The sequence below is a fragment of the Fusarium redolens genome, assembly GCF_020744475.1.
Source record: "Fusarium redolens strain MPI-CAGE-AT-0023 chromosome Unknown BKA55scaffold_10, whole genome shotgun sequence".
NCBI lineage: Eukaryota > Fungi > Ascomycota > Sordariomycetes > Hypocreales > Nectriaceae > Fusarium > Fusarium redolens.
In genome coordinates this window covers 821,605-844,414 of record NW_025763673.1, presented here as the reverse complement: position 1 = coordinate 844,414, position 22,810 = coordinate 821,605, and the positions used below count along the sequence as shown (strand labels likewise).

The following is a 22,810-nucleotide window of genomic DNA, read 5'->3' as shown; positions in this document are numbered from 1 at the left end:
CTTCGTTGCTATGATCTTTCGAGCTTATCGCCTACCTGCGGGGATTCGACAGCACCAGGCCGGCATCCGTTTCAAAAAATCACAACTTCGTTTGATATCAGTACTGTGGAACCACGAAGGCTGGGCCCAGCATGATGCTTTGAACGAGCAGCTTTGGCGAAGTATGAAGCTATCTGACGGGGCCGATGTTGAGGTTGATCGAGATGTAGAGAGCACTGATGGAGAGGAGGGTTGTGAAGATGAAGACGAAGACGACAGCGACGATGAGAGTAGTGTCGTGGGTGCTGACGACTCCGAGACCGACGATATGGATGATGAAGATGAAGAAGATGAAGAAGATGATGAGAGTGAAGAGGAAGATCACGGCCGGAACGAGGATCACGGCCGGAAGAACAAAGCGATGACGAGTTCGGGCGGGGAAGAAGTACCACCCTGGGCCGAAGAGGTGCTAGAACTCCTATTCGGACTAATCATGGCATTTTGCAGGGAAGAAGTTATGGATGGTCGCCCAGATTCAACGCTGCTGGTGTATTTCAGTGGTGTTCTCGGATTCTCGGCTGACCTCACTGGTTTCCTTCCGGCCAGGTCATACACGTCTAACCTTGCCGCGCTGATATACACACAGCGCCTTCTCTTCCTCGAGTACGCTTTGCCAGCGCAGGGCTACCCTCGTCTCGGAATTGCGAGACGCCCTCGAACGGGTCAGATTGCACGTCTGCAGAATATTCGACAGGAATACCTCGTCCTCGGATCACAATCACCGTTCGAGGAGTTATTCTCCCTACTCGTATTCGGCAGGGCAATAGCAGGCTCAGAAACACCTGCATTTCTTCTCAAATGGAGCGATGACGGTCAGATTTTATCATACAGAGATGACATTGTGGTTCACATGGAACAGTTTCGACGTCTCCCGAAGGCACTTCTGGAGCGTGCGGAGTCTCTTTGTGAGCAGTTGATGTATGGGTGGAAACCGCTTTGCGATCTATTCTCCGTCAAAGACGATATGTCAAATAGGACACACGGGTTTTCATTCGTTAATCACCCGAAGAACGGGCTAGCAGAGGCTTATTTGGAACTATCCTTGAAAGCTTGCACCAGTCAAGTGAACCCTCTCTCACGCAAAGGGCGATGGAATCAGAAGGCAATACTTGCATATCTCAAGAAGGAAGAAGCATTGCGCGAGGTCTTATCAGGTCTAATGCTCATGACGTGCGGTGGCCAGCCCCGTTCACCAGACTTGCTCAACATCCGAGTACGCAATCATAGGACTAGCGAGCGTAGCCTTTACGTGTATAACGGCTATATGATCTATGTCACTCGCAGTCACAAAGCAAAGCGCTCAACCAATAGGGAATTCGTTGTCGCTCGGTTCTTCCCTTCCCAAGTCGGTCACTTAATGTATACACACCTCGTATATATTCGCCCTTTCGTGGATATGCTTGCTCGAGAGCAACTACCGCACATCAATGGTTGTTCTCCTTTTTTCTTTCGGTGCCGGTCAGAGCCTGACAGCCCCCACTGGTCTACAGAACGCCTTAGTAACACCGTCAGACGCTTCACACAGGAGGTTTGGGATAAGGGAATTACCCTGCGCCTCTTACGACAGATCTGTATTGGGATCGCTGATAAGCATGTTCGTGAGGTGAGCCGACCTTTTAATAGGTTTGATGACCGGACGGATAATGCAGATCGTGGAGTTGTATTCGCCTGGTCAAGCGGCCACCGTCCGCTGCAGCGAGCCAGGACATACGGGCTTGATGGGGCTTTCCCAACGCATCTACAGCCTCAGCTGCTTGAACGTTACGAATGGGTATCAGTTCGTTGGCACGAATTCTTGCACCTACCTAGTAGATGTGCCTCTAGGCCTATACACGCCGGACCTGATCGTATTGTTCCACAGCTTGGTACAACTAATGCAACGAGTCTCGATGATGATCCTCATGATTGCTTGCTAATATCACCTCCTCCGTCTTCCCCACCGGCTCCGTCATCTAGCGCTAAGTTCTTTTCAAGAAACGATGGGGGGCAGAACCTGTTGAAGCGCAGCTTCGTGATCACTTCTCCACAAACGCCGGCGAAAAGAAGGCGTGTTCAAGTCGTGGGATCATCATCTATATTGGATCCGCCTAGCAGATCATGCGGGGGGCCTATGGCTCCTCTGTTTGGCAAAACGAATGAGTCTGGGAGCTCCGATACGGCAGATGAGCAGAAACGGATCATTGCTTATCTCAAAGGGAAGCAAGCTGAAATCCGTTTACTCAACAATAAAGAAGCAGAGATCGTCATCCCAACCGAGACCAGTAATGAGGTCTTCGTGGCCGATCCGTGCCTCGATCTCATCGATCGACTTAACTGGATCCATCAGATCACTGAGGCTTGGAGATCTGTCGGATGCGAGCTTTGTTTCATAATCAAGAGTCGGCCGGAACCTAATCACGGATTACATAGCTGCGAACAGTGGTCCACTAGCAAGCATGCCAAGCGTATTCTGCACTGGCTTACCACCCTCGATATTCCGCGATACTATGATGTCTGGGGGGCGTGTAGCATGTGTGGGCACGGATGGCTCGTGTGTGACGAGATGGGACAAGGAGAGCGAGCCCGCCGTGAAGCACGCAGTCAAAGAAGCAACAGTAGAAAGTCAAATTTGGTGAAGGAGTATAATGCCAAGCATGACCATGATGGCTACTGTATGAACAAACCAGTAGTGCGCAGAATCATCGCGGCGTTATGCGCGTACGATGATCAAATCCTCGGCAAGATTTTGACGAAAATGGCGCTGGATCACGAAGGCATAGATCTGACTTCGGAGAGTCAGGCAAGGCTCTGGCTAGAGCAGAGAATACGGTCTCAAGACGATTACTGGATCTCGAGGCTCATCTATGTGCTAGATCAGCTCATCCTGGCATATGACTTCTGTCAGTCGAGAAAACAGTCACTAGCGAGGCAAGATCAAAGGATTGATTTGAAAAGATAAAGATGACATAGGTGAAAATCGGAATTGTAGGACTGGAACCCTACTGTACCAATTACCACTGGTAATGGCATCCAATACCACTTTTCGTGGCTCAAGGACATCAAAAACTACTACGGCACACTTGAACTAGCTGACCCGAAGCTTGCTGCAACCCCCGAAGATAACAGTGAGGCAATTGAACAGCTTGTTATTTCACACGGATACAGCTGCAACGCATGCCGATATCTCACTATTGCACGAGATAATATTGTCCGCCACTGGAGAGAGGCAGGGCATGGAGCAGCAGAGGAGCGATGGACCGAGGTGCGGCTGCAGACGTGGATGGGAGGACATTATGCGCGCTACTGGATCGTTCGAGACGATAGCGATAGCAATGGCCCGTCCGATACGGCTGACGAAGCTAATGCTAGAAGTCAGAGCGCTATGGATGAGGTTATCGCCGCAAGTGAGGCTCGATTGAAAGAGAAAGATGCCGCACGACTGCGAAAAGGTGACTTAAAGGAAGATATCGACCGTGACTCGTCGTGGGTTAAAAGGGTAGGCTGGGTACGACACTTTGGCTCCCGGGACTTGACCAGTATTCACGACGCAGCCGAGTGGCTACGGGCGAGGGCAGCAACGGGCAGGCGGACTGTGGCACAAGACGATGAAGAAGCAGTCCGCGAACGACTATTGCTTGGCCGGCTTGGACAGAGCTTTGATCGTGAGGTGGAACGTTGCTGCTGGCGACTTGACAGCGTGCCGACTGAGACGCTGCAGTGGCTCGCTAGCATTTCATCGACAACCCCGTCCGGTCAACCGTTCGGCCGCAAAGGCAAGGAGGCATCGATGATCAAATACAAGTCTGTCGGTCACCGTTACTTGGGTTTCTGCTGGAAGGCATATCATATCGGTCGTAAGGAAGCGCTTGAACGCTGGGCCGTTCGCTTTACGGATGAGCAGTGGAGTTTGCTACAGGATATTGCAGACGAGCTTGAAAGAGACCGGGTTCCAAGCAGTCACGACAGCGGATTCTTCAGCGGCAGAGAGAGACAAGCTACTGATAAAGACGAAGACGAATATCAAGATGATGATAATAGTGATGAAGACGAGCGAGGAAATGAAGGTATGACTAGCTCACTAGATGGTGCGCTAGATCGAGCCGTATTCAACTTCATCGTGGCTTCGATCAAAACTCACGTCGGCGGAAATGTATATACGAATTCGCTACTATGCTTCTGTGCGGCACTAGGTATTAACCGACACCCACTAGGCTATTTGGAGCCGCATTTGTACACTGGTATGCTAGCTGGTATACTATGGTGGGCCCGGCTGTTCTTTTTAGAAGCTGTATTTGAGAACCAGCCGGTAGATCAAGATGAGGTTGGGATAGAGGCCGTACTTGCATTTCGAGAGGAGCATACATCATGGATGTGTATAGGCACTCACAGCGTCATAAGTACGATTATCGGATGGATGGCATACGGAAAAGGGTACCGGCAGAAGAACGGGGGGCAGCCGTCGATACGATGGTCTGACGACGAAGAGGGATTATTTCACATGGGCGAGCACATCAGCGTCGAGGATTTTACCTGCACACTACGCGATGAGGTTACTGAAGCAGAGAAGCTGCTAAATGGGCTGTTTGGTGGGGTGTGGCAGACAGTCAGTAAGAAGATCGATATGGGTCGGATCGTCGATAATATGATACGGCTCGGGGCAGGTCAGTCATTTGCAAGCAACCCGAAGAACAAGTGGCTGGAGGCCGGGCCGGCAAAGGTGATGCGGCTGATGGAAGCATCGATATGGGATGCTGCGAGGGTCCGATGGAAGCGGCAGCGTGTTAAGAGGTGGCTTCGAGACTTGCGGCTGCTACGAGAGACGCTGCTCGTGCTTGTGCATACATGGGGTGGGCTTCCGGGAAGGGGACCAGAAATTACAACATTACGGCACTGCGATTCGTGGCAGCTGATCCGGAACGTGTTCATACTAGACGGGCAAGTCATGATCGTGACTGATCGTGACAAGATGAAGGCAATCCGTGATAATGGCCGCAAGGTAGCACGGTTTATCCCCGACCGGATCGGGCGAATGGTAGTGGCATATATTGCATGGCTACTTCCGACCGAGAGGGTACTACGGCAGGAATGTCAGCTTAACGAGCCGCATGGAGAGCAGCTTGAGTATATGTGGAGGGATGGCAGCTCGTCGGTATGGGAAACCGACCGGCTCAGTAAGAAGCTTGCTCGTGTTATGCAGGCCGGGACAGGGGTCAGACTAGGGGTAGGACGATATCGGGCGATTGCAATCGAGATGGGACGGAGGATTCGAGGACTCGTGATAAGGCAGCTAGAAGGTAAGATGGATGATGAGGATGAGGATGAAAACGTCGAGATCGACCCGATCACAGGTGAGCCGGTTGACTGTGGAGGAAGCTGGAATATCGTGTGGGATCTACAGTCGACACACGGAACACGCATTGCAAGGCAGCACTACGCCGTACATATCGGCTTCCCGGGCAAGCTGCAGCCGGAGATGATTGCGACGTTCAAGGAGATCAGCAAGCTGTGGCATCAGTTTTTAGAGAGTGCAGAAGAAGGAAAGGAGAAGAAGGTACCGAAACGCAAGCAGGGTAGTCAGAAGACCGACAAGCAGGGTTAGGATAGGGTTATATTAGGCTACGGAAAGCTATCTTGCTCAAGTGCTATTTATATAAGGATTTATAAAGACTATAAAAAAGAGATAAATAGAAGAGATAAAAGGGAGATTAGAAAGATAATAAGAAAAAGAGATGGAGAGATAAAAAGAGATAAAAGAGATATAAATATAAGAAGGATAGATAGGAATATAGGTAAGATATAGATAGGAAAGAAATAGAGATAGGAAAGAGATAGAGATAGGAAAGGGATAGAAATAGGAAAGATATAAAGATTAGAAAGAGATAGAGATAGAAGAGAGATAGAGGTAAAGGAAAAATAAAGAAGAGAGATAAATATAAAGGAAAAATAAGGAAAAGAGATAAATTAAAAAGGAAGATAGGTTAGGAAGAAAGATAGGTCGGCATCTAGGAGTGCGTTCTCCTAGGTAGATCTCGAGCTATAGAGGCAGCTGAGATAGCCCTAGTCTTAGTCAAGGTAAGGCCGATAGTTGAGTCTAGCTGTGAGGCTGCAAAGGGACCTAAGAGCTCTTGGAGCTTCTTGTAGGTCTGTGAGGTCTCCTGATCCATAAGGCCGCCTGCTGAGAAGATAAGAGGGTGGAAGAAGGCTCCAAGAGACTGATATTTCCGCCTTTTCTCACTAGCAGCTTCCTTCAAGGTGCTATAGGGGTCCTCCTTTGCAGAGTCCTTGGAGATAGCTACGATTTGGATATCATAGAAGTAGCGGCTATTTCCAATAGTGACTGCAAAGTCAGCCCGGAGGGAGGAGTCTTGCTGGACTAGGGGTTCGATCTCGACCTCAAGGTCAGGCCGGCTGCCTAGGGCTTTTACAAAGGCCCTATTAACAGCGTTATCAGTAATCAATGTCAGACTTAGGGTTTCGGATTTTAGCCGTTATGTGGCATGGGTTCAAGCAAGCTTCACCTGACGCAACAACATCACAACATCGGTTTCACGCATTAGAATATGGAATAAGGCGCATAAAAGAATATTGAAGATCCTGTTTTATTACAAAAGTATTTATTGGTTCCTTAATGGGCTCAAAATCGGTCGTGAAACTTGAGAAATGGTAACTACAGGGTAATCATCAGCCAATCTGTTCCTCCCCCTGCCTAGGCACAGCCAATCAAATTCTGTTAAAAATGGACGGTATCCCTGCAACTCCTTTGAGAGCCAATAGAATGCCGAATAACAATCTTGAACCCTGCTTGAACCCACTGGGGTTATCTTATGCAAAACCTTCACAAGTTGAGCATGTATAAATGACATAAGACTATGCCAGATTGTTACAGTTTATCTGCGTGGGGCATCACCCCACACTCATTAAACTTAAATAATAGGGGCTGGTGAAAGTCGACCCTAAAGGTGCCGTTTTGAAGGGTATCTAGCTCATTTACGGCCACAGCCATATGAGTATGTTTCCCAAGCCTCTAATGAACGATGGGTCGCCGAGCCATCACGAATCCAAATAAGATCGAGAGCGAGCGTGAACGGGCGAGAAATCGCCGTTTCCTGAAGCGCCAAATGCAACAAACGCTGGTTCGCGAGGAATATTCAGGCCATAGTGGGGTTCGCATGGTGGACCCTACACGCAATTTGGTGTTGGTCAGGGACGTGTCGCGCCATCACGTCGGGCCTGATATGAACATCATCAGCCCTTCGACGCTTCAAGTGTCGATTCCGATTTCAACTCCCGTATCGACTGCTCATGGAAGCGTTATACCAGCACCAGGTCTCGATAACCGAGCGTCCTGCTGCCCAACAACCTGTGATGCAATTGATCCTGAGGTCATTCCCTCTTCTACTGGACAGCTGATAGATATACAGAATGGCACGCAACAGGCTGCTGCACCCGAGAATGTAAACTCAGCGCCTTTGTGCGTACGTCGAACGGCCCCTCTTGAATTGACGCGAGCTCTCACAAGACAACGCGTGCGAGAGTTTCGTGACAGGCGGCATCGATCACGTATTCCACCGACGATACCCTCGACTGAACCAAGGCCATCGGAATCGACAAATCATCACGGTCGTGCCACTACAAGTACGTCTGTACAACGTCCTTTCGTGTTTCAGCAGGCCGATGCAGGGAGCTCTAGCGTCGAACCTCATGATAGCTTGGGTGATGATGCCACCTTGACCGCCGCTCAGCCTCGCAATGAAACCTTGCAAAGCTTCATCAACTCTCTTCAACAAAATACTGGATGGACCCCCGAGTTCCTCGACCCGTATAAACGTGCCTACGACCAGATTTTTAAGGTCTTCTATAGCTCTAAGTGTAATTGTATGTTCGAAACAACCTAGCGTCACGGTTAACATAATACTGAGTGTTTGGACCAGGTACACATTGGGTTGAGGGTGACGTGGCCGGGCTCTCTGACTCTCTTCGGGAGCGCGTCGAGCAGCTTCGACAGTTTATTCCTCCTCTGTCCACAGTGTTTGGTGAGACGGGCTCTTATGACCCCAGCAGCTCTTTCCAGCAGTGGAAAAGCTTCCTTGCCGACGAACCGATCCAGCCACTTTCATTTAGCAAATCATCACAGGCTTTTTGCCATCCCGGTCAACCAGCGCTGTCATTGTCTAGGCAATGGGACATCGATAGCATCTGGTTTGGGGCAAAAGGCCTTCAAGCAATCCAATCGCCCAACAGCTTTAGGTTGTCCTTTCTTCCCTCTGCAGCCTTGAACATATCCAAAGATGAGATAATTCAGCCACACGGACTGGACCTGGCAAGGACACGACATATTAAACTCGGGACATTCAACGCACACAGTGTACCATTCTCCGCGTTTGTCTTCTTCCCGAACGCTGCAAAAGACATGACGTCATCAACTCAGAACGCTCTGTCACTGGAGCGCCAACAAGATCTCTATGATCATGTCATCATTCCGGCAGCTTTTGAAGCAGTACCCGATCCTTGTCGGCAGGAGTTACCGAGAACGTATGAAATTGCATATGCTAAATCTCGCTCTTTCCAGGAAAAACCTGGAAATAACCGTTGGAAACCAGGAGACGTGAACAGAGCTGTTCATCTACAGTACACAATTCCGGCAGAGAATCTTGCGCAGTTCTGGAGTCTGATAGTCGAAAAAGCGAATTCTTTCCGATTGACCACAAAAAGCGGCGTAATGGTGTCCTATTTCAGGGATCCCAAGCTGCTATTTCAGTCTCATGACCTGAAGAATACGTTCGGGAGAGCGACACTGATCGAAAGCCTACATTACTTTCAGGCATCTGTTCTCCAAGCCTTTGACCCTGTCCATCTGGATATCCGTTCTTGCTGGATTGATATCGGGACTCGTGATTATGTCGCGACACCTCCATCTTCTAGCCAAGTGATGCGAGAACCTTACACTCTGTTTTGGAAGAGTCAGTGCCATCCTTATCTACATGAGCAGTTGTCCAGATGTGCACCCACGTCCCCGATGAATGCTCAAACTTTTCAGCGGTTTTTGCTCCGTGACCTTGGAGATTACCAAGTCAAAGCGAAGCGTACGCGAGCATCGAACCCAGGCCACCCAGATGAGCGCAAGCCAGGCATTATTCGTGCCAAGGCATACAGCTGTCACAAAGAAGTATTCGCTGTCATGTTTAGTGAATACGAATTATTTGGCTCGGGGCTTCTTCCCCTTCTTGCTTTGAATCAGAGTATGATCAGCGATCTTTCATCGGCCGATCAGGGCCGTCATCAAGCACCAACCTTCCACGTCCATCGTAATGCTCTATCGAAGGCGTGGGATGCCAACAAACGTCATATCAAAGCTGCCATGGATGCAAGAAACTCAACAAACTATGGCATCCGTAAAGAGTTGACATTTCGGCTTGACGTGATTCTCACAATGTGGCATGACGGCTACTTTGAGCCAAGCCAGAATCCTCATATGGCCCAAAGGTCTCTCGAAATTTCCCCTACATCTACTGGCACCAATCACCAACCATTCTGGGTCGTATCTACCAAAGACATAAACGATCTTGTGTTCACGCAAGCTGCTAGATTCATTGTTCCTCTAGATCACTTATTTCGCGAAGCTTCCATCTCCAACACTATTTCGCCACCTTCTCTAATTCTTGCTTTCTATACAGCCCAGCTCTTTTGCCGACTTCTCACCTATGCACTGACCAGTAAAGAGCAATTCCCGTATGATAATTGGATTTGGCTTTCGCGATGGACTTCACGTAGCCGAACACACCACACCAGAGAGTTGCGAGAGCGGCTCGGCCTCGGCTTAAGTGAGACTATCCAAAATTCAGGGATGCTCTGGATTCCTCACTCGTGTATAGACTGGTATGCCGGACATATCGCTTTGGAAAAGCTTATCCAACTTTACATACCTCGAAATCCCATCCAGCGAGGCCTTCTATCTCAGATGAATGTGCAGCGTCTTGCTGCATCCAGTATCAGTATCGAGCTATCTCTGAGACAGTTGCTTAATCAAGCGAAAAACGAATTTGATCGCGGTTGTCAGCGAAATGGCAATGAGGTTATCGAGAAAGTCATGCGCCCGATGACAGAGGAGATAGCCAGGGCTTATCACCAGCACATGATAGCAAAGCTACAACTGTATTGGGAACGAGTCCGCACTCAGGTCGGCTGCCATAGATTGCCCCGCCTTCAGCAACTGCAACAGATTGAACAGGAGTCAGGACAAGTTGGCCGTATCGTCACTGCGCAGACGATATGGGAAATATATGACGAAGCTTGGAGCGCTTACATCCGCATTCACCCTGTGTCCGACGGTGGAGATTTACCACCCAATGTACCTTGCTGGATGGCGACACGCAAGTATGTTCCGCCTAATGATAGTTGGTCTGAATCTGTATACCAACGTCTTTTTGATTGTGAGAATATCGCGTCTTGGAGCAATCTCTACTTCCTGAATCTTTACCGGAAGTTCAAAGATCTGTGGGGAGTAGTCGAGAGCTACACAGATCCATTTGATGATCATTTTCGTTGCGCAATTGGAAGATACATCCTAGTCACGTTTAATAGCGACTCAAGCAAAGACGTCGCCACAGATCGGAGACCTGGGACATGGTACCAGAAAGTGGCATTTTTTCGGATACAATACTGGGCACCCTATTTCTCGCCACCACAATGTGTTGACTTTTCCTCCTGGGTCTCTGTTGCTAATTATCAACTTCAAAACCCTTATACACCGTCGCCCCAGATCTGTAGTGCTCTCAACGCCATAGAGTATCAGGATCGCTCCAACGTCTTTACACAACTTTGGGCACAGTTGGTCGTTCGTAACAGCTTGGTACACGGAACCAAAGCAAAGGAGAAAAACAGAATTTGTGAGCAAGCCATGGATTGCTTGATGGATCTTGTCGGGCCTAAGTGGAGTCATCGAGGGAAGATAACGCTTGTGTTGCCTTGGCGGTTTCCTGATTCAATCAACAACGCTGAGCGGTATCAGGACTATCTACGCCTTCCCATCCTATCGACATCTAGTCGGCCACCAGGTATCCCCAACCGACCCACCATCATCCTGCCGTCTCGCCATAATGTTATGGCCCTCGTCGAAGCCATTGGGTCTCTCCCCCGAATTAATCAAGAAATCCTTCAGAGGACGAAATGGATTCGTGAGATGCTTCACAATGAGGGCAAACAGTATGCTATGCGTAGCCATCTTGAGGCGAAACAGGAAGAAATGGATGCTGTGTTAAGGCCTCACTCATTGTTACGCCAATTTCTGGCACAAACGACTCCCCCTCAGCGTGTTGTACACGACTTTGGTATGACCACCAAGGCTTTGTAGCCTGTGGAGTAGCTGACAACGAGAAACTTGTGAACCATGAAGATGATGGAAGGCTACGAAGATATGCCGTTGCTAGTCAACAACACTGCGGGTGAGTTGGCATTCCAGGCGACGCGACAGGTTTTTATATTAACGACGATAGGCCATTCCTTTATGAAAAAGGATAGAACATCTTGGAGGTTGCTACGTATATCGAGTGACATGGTTCTGAATGGAACGATTAGTGAACATTGTGGTATGAGTCCAGAAGATAACATCATGAAGGAACCATGGAAGAAGAAAAACTACGAGCTCATAGGTTTATTCAGGTCCGCTTGATATGTTCAAGCTCGTTAAAGAATACAACTAGATAGCACTGGTTATTCCCGCTATATTGCTTCAGCGAAATGATTATAAATGGGAATTGATAGAGCGGCATGACAGTTTTGGTACAGAGGCATGACCTTACAGCAGCATGACTTTATATAACATTCAATTGGTCAGTTCTTCGCGGACCCATAAATACTTCCTGACGAACCCAGCGTGACCAGCTCTCTTAACATCACCTTATTCTTACCTCAAGCTCTCCCAGTGCTCAAGATCTTGGCAAAGTAGGATGTCTCAAGAGGTCTCGTTTTGAATGGAAAATTTCTTGCTCTGTTTATTGCTCAGGAAACACGTCTAACGCTCTACTCTCTGACTACTATCCCTTCAATTGTGGAGGAGCTCCGGCCAGGTCACGACAGAGTGGTGCAACCAATTAAAATGAGCCAAATCATAGATACCTAGCATCCCACCTATTTTAGCCCATGATAGAAGTACCAGCAATCCCTCGAGTGACAAATCGCTACATTACACTGCTGACACCCTCAAACGGTCTGACGCCTCCTTTTATTGCGACTGACCGGCTCCAGCGGCCTTCTTGAGCTTCTTGACCCTGGCCGCCCTAATTGAGGCCCCTGGCAAGCGTGGCAGTTTGACTTTTTTCCTCTTCGGACATGTTATGTTGTGTAGCAGGCGTGAAATTCGTCTCCAGGTCGAAAAAGCTGCCTTGATTGGCTTTCCGAGTGGAAGGCTTTGAAGACCTCGTTGTAGAGGCATTCCCTCCACTTCTTCTGGTTCGTGTAACGGTTCCAGGCCGGCTGGCCATGTAGCTGTAAGAGGAAGCTGTTTACTAGCACTACATCCAGTAAAAAGGTCTATGCAATAGCTTGCCAAGCGCCTCGGCGCATAGGATGATCGTAGCCAAGATATGGCCGTCTTTGGTCGCCTCGGTCAACATGATTCATCTCGTCGTTGTAAGAAGCAGCGATTGTAGGGATCGATATTAGCTTGGCTGGCTTACTGCCAAAAAAGCGCCGTATCGGTCGTGCCGTCGGAGTCTTCGTCGATGGTCTCCTCCTCCAACGCTCAGTCCTCTCATCGCCGGCGAAGACGGTTAAAAGGAATAATACGAGTGCATTATCCTTCCATGCGACTTGGTTGACCTATAATAGGGGAGAAGGAAGACTAGTCAGTAGATACGTTAGAAGAAGATCAAATCATCTTACCTGATTATCAGCCGTTGGGATGACCTTGATCTCATTGAACTGGAATCCCGACTTTCCTGCCTTGTCGGCCCTTTTAGCCTCTACAAGACCATTGTAGATGCCACAGTTTGACCGAGCTGTGCCGGTTGCGCCGTGGCCGTGCTGACGAAGAGAACGAAAGAGGTCCGGCGATGAGAAGAGGTTATCGACAAAAACGTGATATGTCGATATCGGCAGCAGATTAATAAGGGCAACAACGACGCTTTGAGTCGAGTTAAGAGCCACGATCTTAGCCTCGGCTTCCGTAGCCACGTAAATAACATCCTCTACCTTATCAGTTTTGCTAGAAGCCTTGACTTTTCCCTTGGTTTTCTTCTTTTGTGATGCCGGCTTCTTCTGGACACCAACAGGACCGTATCTTGCGCCGGGCTGGTGCCATATCCACCTCATGAAGATGCCTAGCTGGGCAGCTATCCACACCTTGAAGCCTGTATCAACAGGCTTGTTGGGGACGCGCGTGACTTGCTTGTTCCTTCCGGTATATCGGATCATAGCCTCGTCGACGGCAAGATGGGAGCCCGGCTCGCAGAGCTCTGTCGTTGCGTGTTGAAGGTGCTGAGACCATGACTCAACGCATTGGAAGACGGTAGGAAGGTTTTCATAACCGTTAGCGAATTCGGTGTGGTCAAAAACACGGACATGACGATAAAGAATCTGGAATCGATCGTAAGTCATGAATTTGATTATCGAGTGTTCAGGCCGTTGATCCTCTAGCCGAGATGTTTTCCAATAATCTTCAACCGTTATCTCATTATGGATCCCCATATAGATAAGGATCCCAGGCCAAATGTACATCTCTGCAATCGTTGTTGGCTTCCAGGCATTGAGGCGTGATTTTCCTGTCATTTCGTGTTCTTGACTATCGACAACGCCGCGTTAGATGAGGCTAGTAACCCAATCATTGGTGTATTTAACCCATTCTTTGACTATAGAAATTGGTATGAAGTGTGTTGGAAAAGTGACAATGGGCTCTGGGGCAGCTCGTTGACGAGAAGTTCCCGTCGCGACACGTCGAAGGGATGAAAATTGAAGCCTCGGTCATCGGCAGCTGGAAAAGCCGGTCTCCGAGTGCTATCACCCTCGTGCTCTTGACGGCTGTTATCTTCATTGATAAAACTACTATCATCAGACGGCTTAAGTGCCTCAATTGGTGGTGATGATGGTGCTGATTGGGAAGTCATTGTCTGATTAAGATTGGCTTGTATTGGAGGTTGGACGGTCTTGCTCAATGACGTGTCGTTTGGTTTCCCTGAGGTACCTCGCCATTGACAGGGATAGTGTGGGGCGGGGTACCTGCCGGAGCTCCTCCACAATTGAAGGGATATTTCCTCAATTGTGAGGTAATACGCTTTACCCTGCAAACTATATCAGAATTAAGCCGTAGAGAAGGCTCTTAATGTTATGACCCTAGGGGCTACCTCAGAATCCAACCGTCACACTTAGTAAGCTGCATAATAAAGAGGGCAGCAGAAGTTAGATACTTCCCTTTAACTTATAGGATTACTACTGTATAAGCTGAGTATCTCATGTGTATAATTAATAATGGGCACTTATACTAATATTATAATCTCTTTACTAGTAGTTGAATATAAGGATTTAACCTTGATTTATAGAGGTTTTTATATAAAAGTAATATATTTAATATAACTTATTATAATTAGGTCAATTAATCAGTTGCCTCAATTATTAGTTTTAAGTAATATGAGAGCCTTTATGTGGCATGTATTTAGATATGTTGGTAATGCGTAAGGTAGTAATTATAGTCGCTATGGAAATTAATATATGTAAATAGGTTAGAGATAGATATATATAAGAATGAACAGGAGGTGGGGCGATAATTTGGGTTTTATAATAATTAAGAATAGAAGAGTAGAGATTTTGGGCTGAAAAGTGGCTAGAGGCTAGTTGGGGAAGACCTCACTCCCGTGCACAGTTGGGAATAGCAATGTGTAATCCGGCACATTACAGACAACCCTTGTTACAGTAGGTACCGGCCATAATCAATTCTATACGTGTGTATCAATAATTGGCTCATGTGCTGGGGTTAGTCACAGTGGCTTGCCAACATTGCTTACCGATATGCATCATGGGTGCTGATTATGTAGGCATATGAGCCAATAGCAGGCCCAGTACTGTGGAGCAACATGGAAGTTGTCTCTTCCTGGAGTACTTCATAAAGTCAACCGCAACCCCTTACACGCATGCTTTACAAAACCCTACGAAGCTATACCGTGTGCGATTTTCTCTACTATTGAACAATCAATGTTCCTTTGGTCGTCTGAGGTTAGCATATTTAACTTATCGCCCGGATGGATCCACTCAGCACAACCGCGAGTATCATCGCCACTATCCAGCTGTCCTCCGAGGTTGTCAAATATGTAAACGCAGCTGCTGGCGCAACTAACCAGCGGAAGCGTCTTCGAGAAGAGGTCCGGACCTGTGAATACATACTCCAGCAGCTGAAGGATGGGGCGGATGATTCGGAGGAAGGCAAGGCATGGTCTTGTACAATCGAGGCCCTTCAAGGTCCCAAGGGGCCTCTGGGGCGACTTGATGTTACCTTGCAGACCATCCAAGCTAAGCTTCTGTCCAAAGGAGGGCATAAGAAGGTGTTGGAAACTCTCAAATGGCCATTCACAGAGAGAGAGGTGGAGAAGATTCTTGCTGCCATTGAGCGCGAGAAGTCCCTCCTATGGCTGGCTTTAGAAAACGATCACCGGAAGCTAACCTTGGAGATCAAGAAAACATCAACTGAATTTAAAAGACAGCTTACCGGACTGGTAGATGGCTTAGGACGCATAGAGAGGTCACAAGCTGACCTCATGTGTTGCTTGCATACGTTGAACGACCGCCAGAATAATCGAGAAGCTACTGACCGGACACGACAAATTCTTAATTGGCTGTCGCCTGTTGACCCCTTTACAAGCCATTGTGCAGCTATGGATATGCGCGTAACTGGGACGAACGACTGGCTCTTGTCTTACGAGAAGTTCAAATTTTGGCGGCGTGCCAAAAGTTCCGTCCTTTGGTTGACTGGTATCCTCGGATCTGGAAAAACTGTTCTTGTGTCGACCGTGATAGATTTCATCCAGCAATGCGGCAACCAGAACGACCGTACCTACATGGCGTATTTCTATTGCGATTTCAGAAGCCCAGAAACACGTAATCCTCTCAACTTGGTTGGCTCTCTTATCGCTCAGATATGTACGCAATTGGGTCGTTTCCCAAAAGATCTCGAGGAAGTCTTTGAAAGGAACACATCGACCCAATCTCCTTACGTCAGGCAGACGGACCTGCGGACTCTCAGCGAGATCCTCATGTTGCTAACGTCTAAGCATCATGTGATAATCCTTGTTGATGCGCTTGATGAGTGCGAGAGTCGGCGAGGCATCCTTGAACTGTTTCGCCAATTGGGTACCCAAGGGCATCATTTGAATATACTTCTTAGCAGTCGCGACGAGGCCGATATTCGCGAAGTATTATCAGACTTTCCAAGGATACGTCTGGAGTCTGTTTCGAACTGTTTAAATTCTGACATCGACCGCTATATAAACTACCGGCTGGACCACGATCCAGGCTTCAGGATGCTGAAACTTAAGCCATCTTTCAGAGAAACTATCCTACAGTCATTGAGAGTGCAAGCCAGCGGGATGTAAGTTGATCTAACTGTGTCATTATCTGATTTGCGAATGATTGTAGAGCTAAACTGGAGATCAGGTTCTTTTGGGTTCGATGCCAGCTTGATGAAATTGCGCAGTTCAAGACTATGAAAGACATCAGAGAAGCCCTCAAAACCCTCCCGAAAGGTCTGCACGAAACATACGAAAACATCCTTGTCAAAATTCCATCCGGGACGATCAGAATTGTAAGGCAGCTACTCCAATGGCTAGTATGTACTGTCTCGCCCTTGTCTCTTGGTGAGCTTCACGAAAGTTTGGCCATCGAACCGAACATGGACCATATTTGCGAAGAAGCTGCCCTACTAATCAGTCCTGAGGATATTCAAGATCTATGCGGAAATCTTATTGTGGTTACAGCCAAAGGAAACGTCATGCTGGCGCATCTGTCCGTCAAGGACTATCTCTTATCAGATGCAATCAAGAGAAGCAGGGCCTCAATATTTGCATTTTCTGAATCTGAGGCAAACATACAGAATGCACTAAGCTGTTTGACGTATCTCTCATTCGCGGACTTCCGATCCGGCCCTGCTGGTAGTGCTGATGACTTTGAGAGTCGCCTACTTCGCTATCCCTTCCTCTACCATGCATCGATATGGTGGGCCGCCTACGTTCGAAATGCCAACCTCTTTTCTGAAGAACTTAGTAACAAGGCTCTGCGTTTTTTCAGTCCCAGTTGTCGTACTATTTTTATGTCCTGGGTACAGGTTATATGCTCTCGCCCAATGTTTGGCAACAAACAGGAATACACATCAGCTATAAAAGAGCGCAAACTGTGTTGGAATGCTTACCCTAGACAAGCCACATCGCTCTATTATGCAGCATCGTTCGGCCTTGAGTATTGCGTCAGAGCTCTTCTATCACAGGGCGCAGAGATCGACGCCGAGGGTGGTCGGCTGGGTGCTACAGCGTTTCACGCGGCGGCTCTACGAGGCCATGTGAATGTCATGGACATGCTATTTGCTGAGGGTGCCGATCCGAACCGAACGGATGGCATAAAAATGGCACCACTTCATTCTGCTGCGCTCGCTGGTAATGTCGAGGTAATCAAACGCCTCCTCAAGCAAGGCGCAGATCCCTGCGCAAAGGACGAATACGGGAGCACCCCGTACGACCTCGCGTATTCAATGGGTCACACAGACGCACTTAATCACCTACACATGAACAAATCCAAAGAAATGGAAGACATAGGACCCAGCAGTATAAGGGTAATGCACACTATTCGCGGAGAGGGTAGGACCTGTACAACTAATGTATTGGTTTTACTCTTGAAAAGGCAAAATTGACTAACTTTATGTTAGTTATACCACTTGAACTCCGGGCCACCCCATATCTCTACAGGCGATGCTGTCCATCGGACAGCAGTAAAACAAAAGAGCCGTTTGTCGAGTATCTCTGAAAAAATGCCCGCTACTATTCGTACTGGTCCTATACCAATGCTTTACCAATGTGTAAGTTACCCATTTGAATTACTTGAATAGAAAATGTCTCATTTATGGACAGTGCATTTGCGGGGACGGTTGGTTTAATATTGCACTTGTTGATCGTTGTCCGTCTTGTAATGTGCATAGATGTAAGGATTGTGAACTTAAAAATTAGTTGATACAACCTTACTCTTTTATTCCTAATTGTCGCATACCCCTGTCTTCTTCTCAGGTACTTGACTATCTCCGGTTTATTCCCATTTAATCCATAGCGACTGATTTGTCCCCTTTCGATTGACAATCGGCGCGTCACACACACGAGTGAACGCGTACTTTAGCTTTCATAGCTTACCCACCCTAGGTATCATTCGCAGACGATTATACTGTACCAATTACCCCCAGTATCAGGTCCTGATACACGAAATCATGGCCCCTACGTTTACGCTTTATTGGGATATAATTTAAGCTGGAGCAACCCCTAATGTGGTGAGAAAACTATAGAGAACATACGTTTACAAACGCCTACTATCTGTTATACCTAGCTTTAGGAGCGTAAAGAAGTAACTAATAACATTTTCCTAAATGAACTTGACCTAAAGTCTTCCTCTATAAACATGCTCATTAAATCAACTCTACCCCATATAAAGTGTAGCAGAAACATCAACTCTAATACAATTAATATTATTATTAACTACTAGGGGTATCCCATCCACGCCAACACCAGCTTGATAAAGCGTACATCCCTAATATTACAACTTCAAGCAACACTCACAACAATGAAAACCCCACAAAGAGGGCAGTTCACAGAGCGTCATCCCCGAAACCTGCTCAAGCATGTCCAGAGTAGCTTGCCAACCAGGTTCCAAGAACCGAGACATAACCACCAATTGTTTTGCCGCCTTAAACATCACATATTAACCGACTCAAACTAGACACTCGATACAGTATAAAACTTACTAATACCAGAGAAATTTATACAGTAAGGTGCGGGCCCACCGTCAGTAATCCTTCATTGTATGTTTGTCGAAAATGCCCCAAAGTGGACTAACCGTGGCGCATGCACAGTCTAGCGCCCTTGTCATTCACTAACAGTCTTAAGATGGGCATTGCTGATCAAAACCGAACATGAATTATGGTCGAGGCCGGACTCTTAAAAATTGAAAATCAAGGCTAGCCACCCAGGAGGGAAGCGGCCAGGGGACAGTCCTAAGACGGGTCGTCGATGCCTGAAGCAGACTTTTCGTTTCATTCTCTCTTTTTCTTTCTTTCTTTCTTTCTTTCTCTCCCCCCCCCCCCCCCTTCTCTTCTTCCCTTTCCCTTTGTTGAGATTAGCTACACTTGACGTTCCCTAATCTATCTCTTAACTAGTGTTGTAGAGATAAGTGCACTATAGTGTTGCTCTAGGCACTTATCCGATAGGTTAAGGGAGCAGACAGGTAGCGCAAGTGGGATATCAGTGGGTTGTCTCGGCTGCTCGGCTCTCGTATCCACCTGGGTGTTCGGATCGGAGGGTTCTTGTCTGCGGCTAGGTGTTTATTTATATTTATTTATATTTATTCATATTCAACTACACAATAGATTACCAAAAGGCACCTGTCTCCCACTCCGCTTGGTAAGCCTGGTGAGACCATACTACAGCCCCAGTTGATCCATCAACAGTTCGTTGATAGCCCAAGGGGTGCGACTTCTGCCTCTGACCATTAGCCGCCTTCCAAATGGGCACGCCAGTGTAATACTCCCGTGAACATGGTGCAAGCCCCCCTACAGTGAAACCTGTGACTGCGGCCACCTCTCCTTGGCAACGTCTCCATCCTTGAGCCAAGAGGCGATAAAGTGCATACCGAAGGCTGCATGATGAGTTCCTTGAAAATTTTAGCCTGATTGATCTCTTTTTTTTCGCAATTTCTTTAAAAAATGGAAAAAAGGAAAGGGAATAGGCATACTTCACAGGAATCATCCAGGAGTCAATCTCGCAGTCCTCATTCTTGATACCCTCGACTCTGTGTGCCCGAAACTGTAGGAGAACAAGGTTCGAACCGTCGAAACAAAAGACTTGGGGACACTTATATTTGCTTGCATATCTATTATCAGTTAGCTGTCTTTTGGCTTTTAATTGTACGATAGGAAAAGAGGAATATAGGTGAAGGCACCTGAGGGATATCAAGAAACTTGAGACCTTAACCCTAGGTGACAAAAAGATTTAGGTAAGCTTATCTTAATTTTAGGAAATTTTAGCTCAATTTATTTTGTCACCTTGTCTTTCGGTCTGAAGTCTTGCTCCCCGTGGGTGAACTTACCCTCTGAGTTCTTGTGAAAGTTTCCTTTGGCCACCTTTAGTAATAAAGCCACTTCCCCACTCATTCGGATCGAGAAGGTTGCGTTTAAACTCCCCAATAGCCACAGTGTATCTCTTTCCGCCATGCTTTACTGAAAATGTGCAATCCACATTTTCGGGGATATTTTCTTCTGTCAGTGGTTTAGTGTGAGAGGTCTGCATAAGTGGTGGATTCGAATGCCAAGCAGAGAGAACCACGTTAGTTATCTCAGTATTGAACCAGTTCTCGCAATCTGCTTCAGTCTCAAGTCTCCAATAACGTTGATTGGTAGGAACGGCTGGCCGACGAAAGCGCATGGCGTCATCTTCCATCATTCCCATGAAGGCATTTTCGAAATTGGCGTCTATAACGCCATTCTGAATTTTTATGTAGGAGGTTGTGCTCTTTATGGGCTTGTAGGAGTTGGACCAGGATTTATCGGATGCGGTCTTATACCCCGGGTTAGCAACCACATTGGTGGGGTGTTGTTGAATAAGCTCTTCAGCTGAATTGGTAGACATTTCTTTAGAAGCAATAGTTAGGAGGAAAGTGGAGAAAGATTAATAAGAGTAGAAGATGGACTTGAGATTCTTTCAACATGAGCGCTGCTGGCATATTATATAACAAACTGTAACCGCTGGCTATGATCACGCTATAGTAAAACTTCAACCAACAAGATATCATGGCGGCTAGAAACTGAACTGTAAAAACTAAGTTCAATTCCAAATAAAATCACCAATCACAATATCGGCTCGTTGGTCCACTTTCTACCACGACAACAACCAACATGCACAAGGACATTCTAAGAGTGATTTGATTGGGCCTACGGGCCGACTGTGGAGTTTCTGCCTGGCACCCCCTGCCTCAAGAAACAGCTGACTCAGTGATTGATGGCACGTGCGTTTTGGCTTGGAACTCCTGAAATTTGGCATTCAATATACAAACCGAACCTCTTTCAATTACAGACTGACCGCACCTGTTTGTTGGAGGGACTGCGAGCCATGAGAATACACGTTAGCCAGCTAACACAGGTAATTGGAACCCAGCATTTTGTCCCTACGATATAAGCTTTTGTCAGCTGGTCGTTCCGACAAATCAGCGCCATTGGAGGATTGAGACTGAAGCAGATTGCGAGAACTGGTTTAATATTGAAGCCATCGCTTCTTGGCTGCAAAAAGAGGCCAAGAGAGAGGTATAAATACCTCGAGATTCTCTCTCGAAAAACCAGCACGACACAAGACTGATCGCATTATGGAGCATTCGGATGGAATACCTTCCTCTCCAACTAGTGATATACTCACTGAAGGGGTCATGCAGCCTGAAGACACTGTAGGTTCCACTGCCCGTTCTAAGCCATATTACACTGCTGATATAACTTGACCTTAGCGTTTTCGGTTTGGTACGCGAACTATCACAGCCAGAGGTGGACCTGCAGACCATTGCCATCATAATGTCCTTTGCCTGCGACTTCAGCAGACGTTTCTGGATCGGGTCGTCCAGTCCTTATTCGGTGTTTTATCTGGCGCGATAGGCCCATGGCTGCAGAGCAAATTCCCAGAGTGGTTCCTGCCAGAAAGAATTGTTTTAAAATCCCAGAAGCCTAATTGGGAAGAAGAATTTGACAAGGAACTGGAAGCATATCACAAACTTCAACCTCTCCAGGGCACCGTCATACCTAGATTCTACGGCATGATTCAATTCAATGATATCCGCGCTTTGATTCTTTCAGATATCGGAGGGAACTGCCTCGCGACACCGGAAGGCGCAGTACTTGATAAACAAGATCTTCGGCCTCTGTTAGAACAGGCGTTTACGTCTCTTGCTGATCTCGGGGCGTATCATGATGATATAAAGCTTGACAACTTTCATCTTGTGACTGACAATGGGAAGGACAAAATTATGGTATTGGACTTGGAAACTGTGGGCTTCGAACTTTCGGGGGAAGACCTGTCTCGTGTGGCAAAGGGAACCCCAAACTGGTTGATAAACCAGTACGATAACCATTTAGAGTGCATGGAGGACGATGGAATAATCCTACCAAAGCGACCACTCAGAACATGAGAATCCATAGCTCGCTGATTTAGCGTGACAATTTCTTGCTTGGAGTTATAGGAAGAAAATAGGATAATAGGAGAAGATACATTCCATAAACCCCACCAGTTAGTGATTCCAATGAGTTTACTTTCAGTCCTTCCTCGCATGTATAAACATGACTAGATCGCTAGTGAGCTGTCATCAATTCACTCCCTACTGTACGCAGTCGTGGTGGTAATTCGATGAATTACACAGAATCTGGCCCGTGCACGCATCGAGGTTCTTCCAAATTTGGGCAAGATCATCTTGGCTCCAGTTATTCTTCATTCTGATTGCAATTTCCCTACCACGGACGTTAGCTTGGTCTTCCCCAAAGAACCTTAAATTTTTGTTTAACCTAACTTAGGTGGTATTCGCATGCGAT

General features: G+C 47.3%; 10 protein-coding genes across 10 annotated transcripts; 8 read left to right on the top strand and 2 right to left on the bottom strand.

Moving 5' to 3' along the window:
- Window positions 1–67: 67 nt before the first annotated feature.
- On the top strand, window positions 68–2,974 carry BKA55DRAFT_702414 (uncharacterized protein; the record flags this gene model as incomplete). The annotated part of the gene is made up of 2 exons (XM_046200614.1): window positions 68–2,640; window positions 2,706–2,974. Coding segments are annotated over 2 exons (2,613 nt in total), but the record flags the coding sequence as incomplete, so codon positions are not given.
- Window positions 2,975–3,067: 93 nt separating this feature from the next.
- On the top strand, window positions 3,068–3,592 carry BKA55DRAFT_472258 (uncharacterized protein; the record flags this gene model as incomplete). The annotated part of the gene is made up of 1 exon (XM_046186147.1): window positions 3,068–3,592. A coding segment is annotated over one exon (525 nt), but the record flags the coding sequence as incomplete, so codon positions are not given.
- Window positions 3,593–3,745: 153 nt separating this feature from the next.
- Window positions 3,746–4,054, top strand: BKA55DRAFT_467152 (uncharacterized protein; the record flags this gene model as incomplete). The annotated part of the gene is made up of 1 exon (XM_046186118.1): window positions 3,746–4,054. A coding segment is annotated over one exon (309 nt), but the record flags the coding sequence as incomplete, so codon positions are not given.
- Window positions 4,055–4,084: 30 nt separating this feature from the next.
- On the top strand, window positions 4,085–5,617 carry BKA55DRAFT_515030 (uncharacterized protein; the record flags this gene model as incomplete). The annotated part of the gene is made up of 1 exon (XM_046187999.1): window positions 4,085–5,617. One exon carries the CDS (start codon window positions 4,085–4,087, stop codon window positions 5,615–5,617), a length of 1,533 nt encoding a protein of 510 aa, XP_046048031.1.
- Window positions 5,618–7,052: 1,435 nt separating this feature from the next.
- On the top strand, window positions 7,053–7,238 carry BKA55DRAFT_467741 (uncharacterized protein; the record flags this gene model as incomplete). The annotated part of the gene is made up of 1 exon (XM_046186121.1): window positions 7,053–7,238. A coding segment is annotated over one exon (186 nt), but the record flags the coding sequence as incomplete, so codon positions are not given.
- A 15-nt stretch (window positions 7,239–7,253) lies between these two features.
- On the top strand, window positions 7,254–11,368 carry BKA55DRAFT_514202 (uncharacterized protein; the record flags this gene model as incomplete). The annotated part of the gene is made up of 2 exons (XM_046187955.1): window positions 7,254–7,893; window positions 7,950–11,368. 2 exons carry the CDS (start codon window positions 7,254–7,256, stop codon window positions 11,366–11,368), a joined length of 4,059 nt encoding a protein of 1,352 aa, XP_046048029.1.
- Window positions 11,369–15,132: 3,764 nt separating this feature from the next.
- On the top strand, window positions 15,133–18,285 carry BKA55DRAFT_617455 (uncharacterized protein). Its single transcript, XM_046196726.1, has 4 exons — window positions 15,133–16,588; window positions 16,654–17,821; window positions 17,915–18,064; window positions 18,117–18,285. The coding sequence occupies exons 1-4, from the start codon at window positions 15,246–15,248 to the stop codon at window positions 18,210–18,212; spliced, it is 2,757 nt and encodes a 918-aa protein (XP_046048028.1). The 5' UTR covers window positions 15,133–15,245; the 3' UTR covers window positions 18,213–18,285.
- Window positions 18,286–18,786: 501 nt separating this feature from the next.
- BKA55DRAFT_515019 (uncharacterized protein) lies at window positions 18,787–18,945 on the bottom strand (the record flags this gene model as incomplete). The annotated part of the gene is made up of 1 exon (XM_046187998.1): window positions 18,787–18,945. The coding sequence occupies one exon, from the start codon at window positions 18,943–18,945 to the stop codon at window positions 18,787–18,789; it is 159 nt and encodes a 52-aa protein (XP_046048027.1).
- An 872-nt stretch (window positions 18,946–19,817) lies between these two features.
- BKA55DRAFT_457115 (uncharacterized protein) lies at window positions 19,818–20,861 on the bottom strand (the record flags this gene model as incomplete). Its single annotated transcript, XM_046186082.1, has 3 exons — window positions 19,818–19,899; window positions 19,981–20,118; window positions 20,335–20,861. Coding segments are annotated over 3 exons (747 nt in total), but the record flags the coding sequence as incomplete, so codon positions are not given.
- Window positions 20,862–21,302: 441 nt separating this feature from the next.
- Window positions 21,303–22,523, top strand: BKA55DRAFT_571834 (uncharacterized protein). Its single transcript, XM_046193103.1, has 2 exons — window positions 21,303–21,681; window positions 21,739–22,523. The coding sequence occupies exons 1-2, from the start codon at window positions 21,604–21,606 to the stop codon at window positions 22,411–22,413; spliced, it is 753 nt and encodes a 250-aa protein (XP_046048025.1). The 5' UTR covers window positions 21,303–21,603; the 3' UTR covers window positions 22,414–22,523.
- The last annotated feature ends 287 nt before the right edge of the window (window positions 22,524–22,810 follow it).

Excerpts from the sequence above, each read along its gene's own strand:
- BKA55DRAFT_617455 (XM_046196726.1), top strand. The coding sequence starts at position 15,246 with ATGGATCCACTCAGCACAACCGCGAGTATCATCGCCACTATCCAGCTG. Across the intron at positions 16,589-16,653 it reads AGAGTGCAAGCCAGCGGGAT|GTTCTTTTGGGTTCGATGCC; the intron begins GTAAGTTGATCT and ends ACTGGAGATCAG. Across the intron at positions 17,822-17,914 it reads TAGGACCCAGCAGTATAAGG|TTATACCACTTGAACTCCGG; the intron begins GTAATGCACACT and ends ACTTTATGTTAG.
- BKA55DRAFT_571834 (XM_046193103.1), top strand. The coding sequence starts at position 21,604 with ATGGAGCATTCGGATGGAATACCTTCCTCTCCAACTAGTGATATACTC. Across the intron at positions 21,682-21,738 it reads TCATGCAGCCTGAAGACACT|CGTTTTCGGTTTGGTACGCG; the intron begins GTAGGTTCCACT and ends ACTTGACCTTAG.